The 11267-nt window shown below is 43.3% G+C and overlaps 1 protein-coding gene across 1 annotated transcript; it reads right to left on the reverse strand.

The window, feature by feature from the left end:
- Nucleotides 1-325: 325 nt before the first annotated feature.
- On the reverse strand, nucleotides 326-7956 carry SELENOS (selenoprotein S). Its single transcript, XM_045560881.1, has 6 exons — nucleotides 7794-7956; nucleotides 6963-7097; nucleotides 5383-5489; nucleotides 2672-2761; nucleotides 2507-2579; nucleotides 326-975 (listed from the first exon to the last, which is right to left on the reverse strand). The coding sequence occupies exons 1-6, from the start codon at nucleotides 7867-7869 to the stop codon at nucleotides 896-898; spliced, it is 561 nt and encodes a 186-aa protein (XP_045416837.1). The 5' UTR covers nucleotides 7870-7956; the 3' UTR covers nucleotides 326-895.
- Between the last annotated feature and the right edge of the window lie 3311 nt (nucleotides 7957-11267).

Here is an 11267-nt window from a genome sequence, read left to right on the forward strand (position 1 = left end):
ACTGGCCAAATCCAGCCCATAATTCTTAAAAAATGTAAAAGACTATGCAAACAGAGATTCTATGTGGCCTATAATGTTTAAAATATTTACTATCTGGCCCTTTATAGAACACCCCAATATAGCTTCTAGACAAGAACAAATGAGTCATGGCATAAGGGATATAACCGATACGGCTCTCAGAAACCCGGGCAAGATGTTTCCTTACCCTATTAATTCAGCAAACTAAGCCACAAGTGCCTGATTTTGTGGATAAACCCCAAGGAGTCTGCCACTTGCCATACTCATTCCGGGGGAAGAATAATAAGTAGAGAAATAAATAGTAATAGTTGTGAATAATAAAAAGCTGTTTAATGTTTGATAGACAAATTCAAGTTCATAAAGAAATTTCCTTGAATTTGATAAAGATGCTAAAAATGTTATTTGCAAATTTTTTAATATTTACAGTTTTTTACAAAGTTCTGTACATAAAAATAAATATACAGAAACAAACCCCATCAACTGTCTGCATCAGTAATCCTTACTGGTGGGCTCACCATTTATAAGGAAGACATCATTCAACGCAACCTGTCACAGAGACTGTCCTAGCAGCAAGGACTTTAACTTTAAAGATCATTACGAGGCCTCTTTATCAAGACTACTGATCATTTAGAGGCCTTTACTTACTAACTAGCAATTAACCATGAAATCAACAGATGTAGTCACTGTCTTTAAGTGGAGTGTGACCAATGACCTATGCCTAGTGGCAACGTCTATACCATATGCTGACTGTAAAGAACAGAAATAAACCCCCTTCCCCTTGGCTAGTCACTGTGAAAAGCGTGCGTAAGGCAATTGAATCGAGGGTTAAGGATTTGTCTCGTTAATGTCACAAGTGACACTAACAAGATTCTTAGCTTCATCCGCCCGAAGACGGGCCTCTGCGTCCAGGTCTCCAGGAGCAGGTTCCACCTCCTTCACCAGACAGAGGGTTATAACCTGGGATAAGAGAAGGGAAGCAGAACAGTATTGACGGTTGGAAATCTGGGAACATTTTATATCAAAAATAGAATTCTGAGTCTGACAAGCAAAGCACTACAAAGATATGATTCTGTTCTCAAGGACATTAAAAACTTTTAGCTATGGTATGAAAAAAATACTTTATATCACAATTGCAGTTTGAATTGATTTTCTGGTGGGAAAAAAAGAAGCCATTCAGCTTCTTGGTCTTAACTTCCCAAAACACATGCAAAAAACTCACCAAAAAAACTTTCAGGATGGCTTGATTTAAGTAAATGAAGGATCCTATCACAGTGCTTAGAAAATATATACTTTCAAACAAGGGCTGTTCAAACAACAGAAAATAGATTTAAAAAAAATCAGAACAGAATGGACCTTGCCCCTTCTACACGTCAGAACTAGGTCACCTGTGTCCTCTTCTCCCTTTTGCGCATGAGCTTCCCAAAGTCAACGGACAACTGGTGACTTGGTTGAAGGCTCAGGCTCTAGCGCCTGCCAGACCTTAAACGAGTTGGTTTTGCTCCTTACTTGCAGTGGAATCTCTGGACAATAAATCCCCATGCCTTACTTGTAAAACTAGGCTAGTTAAAGCCCCAGCTCAGCACTGCTGGGGACACTGAAAGAGGCCATGCATGCAAGCAGGCCATGTATTACGTTTTCTGTGGTTTCCACTCCTCTCTTATACATCACCACTACTGGTGTCTGAACACAGGCTTCCAGCAAGAAAAAGTTTTAAAACAGCATTTTCTTTCCAGATGCATCACTTCCCTACAGCAAGCCAGGCTTGGTTCCCGACACAAAGGGGATTAGAGCTCAGCCTTTAAGGTCAGCCAAGTCTGCAGCCAGGCTGCCTTGGAGCCCCCGTCCCAATCTCCTTCAGTCCTCAGAGATTCCATCCGGCCTCCAGCCTCTGCCACCTCAGAGGATACAGCCTTCAGCCTAGAACTGGGTCCCACACAGTGTTCTAGTGTCTTTGCTCCCTGCTTCCTCAGCCCTAACTTGCAATTCCTAGCCAGAATCACAAAGGATTACTTATTTTCATTTGTGTGCAAGTCCCACCTTCCCACAGATTTGAAATTCCTCAAGGACGCGATAAAGACTGCTGTGGTATCACTTAAAGTGCCCAGGGCGGTGTTGCACACAGGAAAACGCTCTGAATCAACATCTGTCCACATCTCCTTGAGAAAGTTCTTTTTAAGAAACAAGGTGGCCCTAGCTAGAAAGACCAAAATCACGCCCGCTGACGCTCATTTGCACGGTGGGCAGGCTAGTCTCTGTTCTACTCAGCTCTCCCTGACAGGGCTGTGGGTGGAGAACACAACACCACAACTACAATCATTCCAATTAGGGCCTAGGAGGCGCTCTGCATCTGTTTATTTAATCTTCACAATCCAAAGCTTAGGAATTAGTCTCAATCTATGGACAAGGAAACAGAATTCTGATTTTAAAAGGTAAGCATATCCTATAAACATTGAAAATCCATTAACAATTGACATCAGTTGGTGCTTACCACCTCCCCTCAAAGGCTTTCTGTCAGATTTCCGTTTGGGGATGACAGAAGAAGTCCCAGAATTGTCTTCTTCCTGTTTGAACATACACAGAAACAATTAAAACATTCTTCTCGACAAATCTTCATCTACTAGAAAAATGTCAGCTGGCTGAAATCTCCAGTCACCTGAGGCTTCTTTGCATTTCCTTTGTAACTTTTTCCTTCTTGCATGCTGTCCCACATTTCAATCTTCTGTCTCCTTTTTTCTTCTTCAAGCTGAGAATCACATATAGTACACAAAAAAATTAATAAGCTAGCATCTTTCTTAAAGAAAATGCTAATTATGACAATTTTTTTTTTTTTTTTTTGTAGAGATGAGGTCTCGATACATTGCCCAGGCTGGTCTCAAACTCCTGGCCTCAAGTGATCCTTCTACCTCAGCCTCTCAAAGTGCTGGGATTATAGGAATGAGCCACTGTACCTGGCCCATGACAATTCTTAATTTAAATGTCCTTCAAAACAAAACTTCACCTTCATTTTCTTTGGTTAATCAGGAGTGAGTTTAACTCACAAACAGAGCCTTTGTTTTTTGTATACTATTAAAGAAAGCAAAAGGTTTCAAGGAAAAAAAGAATGCTAATTCCACTCTTCTGAACCTCAGTCTTATGTGGAAGAACTCAGACTTGGAATGGCAGGCGTGGCTAGCAGGCTGGCTTTGTTGCCTCCTGGCTATGCTCTAGGGAAAGTTATTTAACCCCTCGACCTCAGGCAGTGAGGATCAGATGAGAGATTTGAAAGTGCTTTGGGAAGTCAAGCATTAAGAAAACATAAGGAAAAACTAATCTCAGCAGAAAATTATGCTCAATAATAAGCACCTGAGAAAGCTCACAGTCAGATAGTGGATGGCTTCCCACGGCAGAAAGGAACACAACACACTTGACCTTTCCCTCTGCTCCCCACTGCTTGAAGAGCAGCGCTCCTGCCGGCAACTGAGTACTGCAACTCACATGCCAAGTGCATGCCAAGTTCACTTAAACCTCTCACTGCCAATGGAATCCAGACCCAAACTGCAGTTCATTCTGGTTCCAATTAAACTGTGACCTCACAAGGATATGTGAAAAGATGTCTCAAAAAACACATATACAGGAAATTTCTCCACGGCATTCAGGATCTGTTACTACCAAATCCAAATACTTGTCAACTCCTGCTTCTACTGTCTGCAAGTACACAAGGTCAAGAAGGAACCACTTCTTGACATAAAGGTTGTTTCATACTTACAGCCAGCCCTCAAGAACAGCTGAATGGAACCATAGCTAAGAAATTCTGACAACATAAACAAGAGTCTGATTTAACTGTTAGGCAGGCAGGTTCAGTCAGAACTACATACGCCATACAATTTCTAAACAGAACATAACCTTTCTGTCCCCCTTTCAATGTTAGGAGGCTCACATTACAATTTTTAACAGTGACCTTTTAAAAGATTTTTTCAGCTACATCAGCAAAATGAGTGAGCAAGCCATGTTACTAACACACACACACACACACACACACACAACTCAGACCCCAAAGTCATTGAATTCTGACACACAGAATTCAACTTATTGTATGGCTCTAGAAACAAAACAATAATTAATGGCAGGAAATCAGGGAAGAAAAAAAATAAAAATAGAACTGCTCAAAATGGAATATATGCATACTACACTTCCAGCTCTATTAAGAAGGGACCTATACATGTGTTTTTTATATAGAGATAAAATATTTCTGGAAAAATACCTAAAAAACTTAATATGGGATGCTCAGGCAGTGGAGGATGGAGAAGCAAGGAGGGGAGAGAATTAATTTCCACAGTATAGATTCCTACACCATAAAATCTGTTTTTACATGTGTGGTTAAAAAAAAGTTAAATAATAGTACACTTTAGATTAATGACTGCGTCAGTGAAATATAGGCAACCACTTCACATGAACCCTGAAGGCTGTTGGGACAGAGTGACCAGGGAGGGAGGGAGGGAGGGAGGGTAGGGTATGGTTCTGCCCTTTCCCTTCAGGCTCCCACCAAGCTGGGGAGACCAACGCTAGTGGATGATTATACGGAAACAACAAAGCTGCCAGCAGCAACAGAAAGGCACGTGACCTTGGAAAACACTAGAGAGACCCAGGTAAGACCACAGTAGAACCAAATTCCCTGCTGCCTGAGAGCTGGCAGAGACTTCCTTCTGAGGGAGTGAAGAGGAACCCAGAACCATCTGGACTGAAACTGGAAAGCACAGTCTACATTTGGTCCTCTCGGGGATCAGGTCACATTGGTGGGTGACCTTACTCCCGTGAAGAGTGGCACGATCCACCTGGCTGCTCACGACAATCCTTGGTTCCTCCTTCCCCCTCACCTACCGCCCCCAACCAAACCCTGTGCCTTAAAAAAAATCTTTCAATACTCCATCTCCAATATAGCACGAGCCTTGGCACAGCCCACTGCTGCCGTCCCCTGGCTCTCCTTTGATCCACTGAAGAGCAGCCCCACCACGCCAGCTTAAAATAGCTGGTGAGACACCAGCTTAAAATAGCAATGGAGCAAGAGTACACTGAATGTATATTCTGTGTGTCTGTGGCATGAGACCTGGACACACAATTCTGTTGGGTGATACTGCTGTAATGGAGTCACTAAAAAGCAAAAACAGGAACATAAGATACCTTTCTTTAAGACTATTTCTACCCTGAGCAGTAAAAAATTTCTACAAAGTTAAGTGGAAGTGATTCAAACACAATTAGTTCAATCTAACGGGCTAGGACCCTCTCCTAGAAGTTTATAAATAAAAACATACACACAGAGGCATTATTACCCACTAAGCCTCAATTTCTTAAGACTACATACATCCTCAAAGTAAAATCAGTTCATACCTGTCTTAGCTTTTCCTTATGCTTTTCAACTTGCGCATTTAGTTCTTCTTGCATTTTCAAACGAGCAGCTGCTAAAGCCTCTTGTCGTTTAACAACAACATCAGGTTCTAAAATGTCAGAAAAAATATGAGATAAAGCACCTTGTGCAATATAAAACGGCAACTCTGGAGTCTCCATGTTATTAAGAAGTATAGAAAGGCAGACATCAGACAATGAAAAAGCATGCTTTTATATGAGTAATCCTACCCTCTCTGCAAATATTTTCCTGCTTAAAGGAGCAGGAAAACATGTTGTTTAGCCATAGTTCTTAGCCCTAAATATCCACATAACCAGAACCTGTTAGAAATGCAGATTTCTGAGCTCCCCTCAGCAATTCCAATTCATAAAGTCTGGAATAGTGGCCCTGCAAACGAAATGAAAGTGGTCTGATGGCCATACAGAGATTCCATTACACAAGTTGGCTACCTCACTAACATCCACAATCTCCAGGTTGACCAGAATTCCAGAAGACAACTAAGGAAAGATAAAGTTTTCTGAACCCATCCCTTAATTAGCCCAGATCTATATCAGAAAGAGGTAAAGGTTCTCAGGTGTTTGTTTCTATGGAAAAGAAAAAAATCCTTCCAACCAGCATTAAGAATAGAAATGCACATAGCTTAACCTATGTTTTCTTTCTTTTCTCTCTCTTTCTTTTTTGAGACAGTCTTGCTCTGTCTCCCAGGCTAGAGTGTCATGGCATCAGCCTAGCTCACAGCAACCTCAAACTCCTGGGCTCAAGCAATCCTCCTGCCTCAGCCTCCTGAGTCGCTGGGACTATAGGTGCATGCCACCATGCCTGCTATTTTTTTCTATTTTTAGTAGAGACCGGGTCTTGCTCTTGCTGAGGCTGGTCTTGAACTCCTGACCTCAAGCAAGCCTCCCACCTCGGCCTCCCAGAGTGCTAGGAGTACAGGCGTAAGCCACCTCGTCTGGCCTTAACCTATGTTTTCATCTGGTTTGTAAACCAAAGCTTTCCACCTCAAAGTTAGTACTATACTGACTCAGCTAAATGCCAGTTTATATCTGTTTAATTATACGCTACTATTCTCAAAACACTTAATGTTTCTTTCAGATATGTTCACAGAAACTGTAGTTTCTAACTAGCGAAAAGGCTATCCTTTCAGGAAATCAGGTCTGTGAGTAAGTGAAAATCAAAATGAGGTGGACATGAAGAACTAAGGTGGAGTTGTCCTTACTCACAACGGTTCTAGAGATAACTCAGCCTTAGTAGGCAGACCCACAGGAAGAGAGAAACTATGAAGTTTTCATTTTAATCCATCCTAAAATGGAAAAACCATCCAACAAGCCATGCACTGATGAGTGTTCTTCACACCACCAGAAATGTTTTCCATTTCATTATCTAAAATTTTTTTTAAAAAATGGCACATGCACCAAAATCAACTTCAGAAGCATAAAATGGTTCCCCGAGCCCATACAAATGAGATTCATGTACTTCTTACTCTCAATTACAGACTAACTTTTAAATAATAAAAGAAGTAGGTGTAGAGCCACCGCCTTCATTTCCATTATCAGGCACTAACCCACAGCAGCTGCGGCTCTGTCCAGCTGCCTCTGCCTCAAGGCTCTCAGCCGGGTGGAAAGCTTCTGAAAGACCACGTAGAGAAGGATGCAGCTGAAGACGATGTACCAGCCATAGGTGGCCAGCAGGGAGCCCACTGAAAAGAAAAAAAAGTTTTCAAAAACTAAAAATGACACTACTAGTTGACTTTTCCATAAAACTCAACAAAGACAAAAATAATCGTAGATCCTGCCCTCAAAACCTTCACGGTCTACTTGAGGAAATGGCCTCCTAAGTAAACCATTAAAATATGAGCGAGAAGCGCAACAATTCTGGGGTCACTAAGAAGTAAGACTTCTCAACCATATGGGCCGTAAAGGAAGCAATCCGGAGCACGGAGGGCACAGCAGCCGGGTTTTGAAGGGTGAAGAGGAGCTTATCCGACTCAAGAAGTCAAAGAAAGACCTTTTAAATCTAGGGAACCATACACAAAGGGATGACAACTAGGGGTGTTAGAAATGTGTATAGACGTGGGGGCGGGAGGTGCCTAGAAGCAAACGCCAAGAACCGAGTGCCCCAGCAACTGCGACTGGAAGGGCTTGCTGCGCACAAAGTAAAGGACCTGCGCAAACAAGGGCCTCCCTCGGCCCCCCGGCGCCGCCCATGGAAGTGCGGCTCCGGGGAGGCCTCCGGGCAAGATCCGGGCCTGCTGCCCAGGGCCTGCGTGCGTAGCCAACGCCCGGCTGCCGGCCACCCGGCCCGGCGCGCTGCGGAGAACGACTCACCGAACATGGCGGCGCCCCGAGAAGCTGGCGGCGCGAGCCCAGCTGCACCACGGCCCGCAGCGACTTACCCGTGACGTGCAGGAAACGCAGCCCCTCGGTCTCCAACGCCGGCCGCGCGGACAAGGGCTCTCCGTCCAGCTCCATGGCTGCAGCCGTCGCCGGCCCAGCCGCGTCACGTCTAGCCGGACGCTTCCTGTCTGCCCTTACGTACACGTGGCGCGCCCGGGCGCCGCGGTCCCGGCCAATCGCAGATTGACCCCGCCCCGGCGCTCGGCCTATCGCAGAGGGGGTGTGGCCGGGGGGGGCGGGGCGAGACGGCACGACGGAAACCAGCCCAAGGCTCGGTAGGGGCGGGGCTAGAGCGCCTGGTTGCGGTCCATGCTCGCTGCTGGTCTCTGTGAGGGTGGACGTCTGACCTGTTTCACTTTATCGAATTTCTACTTTTTCACTAATTGGACACTGAAGCCAAGGAGGTTAGGGGTCGCCCGGAGACACGATTTGCGCCCACATCCTTGCCCTGGGCACAGTGGCAACGGGGCCCAGCGGGTTGACGACTCTCAGCCATTGAGGTTTGCAGCCCAGGTCCGCCCTCACAAAGGTGTAGTCAAGAGGAAATACGGGCAGCCAGTGTTACCTTTCAGGCCAAGAAAATCCACCTCAAAATCCAAACCTCCTGGGAAAGAATGATCAAAGTAATGGCTCCAACATGTGTCGAATTTTACCATGTGTCATAAGACATTATCACATAATTATAGTAGTGCTCTTGCTGTTTCCTCTGCTTGCAATGCCTTCCTCCACTCTCTTCCACTACTCAAATGTCACCACCTCTATGGTGACCATAAATAACCACACTATTAGATATTTGACCTTGAGGTTTCTTTGGAGAAGCATTTGAAGTGCGCCTATGTAGCTGTGTCTCAAAAGAAGGGCTGGGAATTATGAATATAACAAACTGAAAAGATAAGTGAACAGGTGATGACATCAGAATGCTGTGGTGCCACTATCGCCAGGAACGGCATGGGAAAGCCATGACACCAAGCCTGAATACAACCATTGTTTCAATCGCTGGTTTTCCAAGAAGTTTCTCAAGGGGGAATGGCTGCAGGGACTCATGCACGCACCCCATTAGGCTCTCCCAGCAATGTGTTCAGAAAGCAATAAAAGAGAAGGAGATTCCTATTGAAGGACTGGAGTTCATGGGCCATGGCAGAGAAAAGCCTGAAAGCTCTTCTTCCACTTGACAGCCACCTTGAAAGTAGACTCCTCAAATCACAAAATTGAGGACTCTGTATGTCTATTAAGTCTGTGAAGACAGCTCATTGATTTAGTAAGAAGTTTAGGAGGGAGTAGTTTTTTTTTTCTTTTTTCCCCCCTCATCTCTGTGTGTGGTAAGGAGGGGGATTTATTTCCTCCTTCTCAGTGTTTTTCTCTCACTTGTAAAAGATGATGAACCATCACTCTGCTTTAGAGTGATTTCTCACTTGCTCTGGCATCTTTACGTGCTAAAACTGAACATTTATGTGCCAAAACTGAACTTCTTGGGATTATGGTTGCAATACTTGGTGTGGAATCAGCTTTAAATATACCTTGTATATAAATACTGGTAAACTAGACAGGATGAGCAAGGTTGCCTGACCTCTTTTGCTATGATGCAAAGGACATTAGGTACACCATGCTGGGGTCATTGTTCATGGAAGCAATTGGTTTGGGCCTCTTTTTTCCCTCAGGAAGCTCATAGCAAAACAGCTTCAACCAGTGCTTGGGAGCAGTTTTATTGTAACTTAACAGGACTGGTGGCCTGGGTTAGTTAAGAAGACAGCTTTTAACAGACAGTTCGCTGTCTTAAAAAGAGGTGTCAGATTAAGATTTGAAAACTTCAAGAATATTGCAGTGAACACCATTTCAGAGCTCACAGTGTAGGTCGGGAGTTAAGATAGAATAGCTATGGAGGAAGATCCTAATTGCAAAGGTTTGCTGTTGCCAGCTTTCAACCCACGTCAAAGAATTAAGTCCACCTGTACATCATAAAAATGCCAAAATGCTGCATGTGGTTAAATGGGGGGAAAAAAAGAGTTTGCTTTATTTGCCTTGTTCATCCTCCCTGCCCTGTAATGTCTGTAATCATGAAGATGGAATAAATTGTAACAATTAATTTCTATCATTAAAAAAAGCAAATAATTCTTTTCACTCAGAACTTTGCAATATAAAATGGAAACCAGTACCACCAACTCATGAACATGCATTTTAAACATACACAAAGAAGTACCTTTATAAGCTATTGTGAACTACACTGTATACATATGTACACACAGTATAATGAATAACATATTCAACTAAAATCTAATAGATTTTAAATTATTTGAGTGGGTGATGGGCTTTCATTTCAGCTCCTAGCACATTGTTCTTATAGCCCCATTGATAGAAGTTACTAATTCTTCCTAGCCAGGGTTACCTTTGTCCCTTTAATCAGGTGTATCACCTCACCTAGCTTGTCTAGAACCATAAATTATTTTAGCAAATATGTTACTCAATATAATTACAAAAATAGGACAAAGGTGGACAGTAACCAGACCTGCCACCTGTCACTGACCACAGTAGATGAAATGATTGGCTGTAATTCATCCTTCCTTCTTGCAGCCATATCCTTGCTATGGTGTCAAGGTGGGAGGAGTGTATTTTCCCATCCTTTGTACTTTGTACTTGGCCAGGTGGCTTGCCTTGGTTAATGGCAAGTGGGCAGAAATAACAGTGTGTCACTTTTGAGTAAAGGCCTTGGAAGCCTCTAGTGTTTACTTTTTGTGCCTTTGCCAGGTTAGCCAGCTTGTCCTAGGAGACATGTAAAACCAAACCAACCTAGTTAACCCAAAGACCTGCACTGACAAGCAGAGCCTGACATGAGACTAGCGGTTGATGAAAACCCCCAAGTTTTCGGGTGGTTTGTTATGTAGCACTATTGTGGCAATAGTTAACCAATAAAAGTATATCCAATTGCAATAAGGGGGGATTAAGGATGTTGGTAGCTAAGGGCAATCTCAAAGATGGCAATCAAACAACAGTGTTTTTCAAACATGAATATAAGGAACCACCCCTTTCAACAATAAACATTCTTATAGACTCCCAATGTAACCTTTAAATTATGTTAATTATGCACATATATAAAATTAGACATGTATTTCCTTAATTTATAATTCTTAGACCTCAAAACCAGGGCATTTACTGATTATATACAAACACTACAAAACTAGTAATATTCAAATCACCTTAATGCAGTTCCATAGAAACCACGTTCTTTTGGGTGTTGCATGACTATGTCAACTGGTACAAAAGCTTCTGCTATAACATGATAGAAGTTATCCTGAACGAATCGCAAGCTCTGCAAAATTGCACACTGAAAATGTTGTGCTTCTGGGAGAATTTGAGTTGGGCCAAACCCAATTTTTCCAGTCCTGAAACATACAGATAGAGGTTGAGCTCTGAGCACACAAGGCCTCACTTTCCTCTGGTCAGTTTTGTCCTCACTTGGGACAATGGCATATATAGTA

The sequence above is a fragment of the Lemur catta genome, chromosome 9, assembly GCF_020740605.2.
Source record: "Lemur catta isolate mLemCat1 chromosome 9, mLemCat1.pri, whole genome shotgun sequence".
Taxonomy (NCBI): Eukaryota; Metazoa; Chordata; class Mammalia; order Primates; family Lemuridae; genus Lemur; species Lemur catta.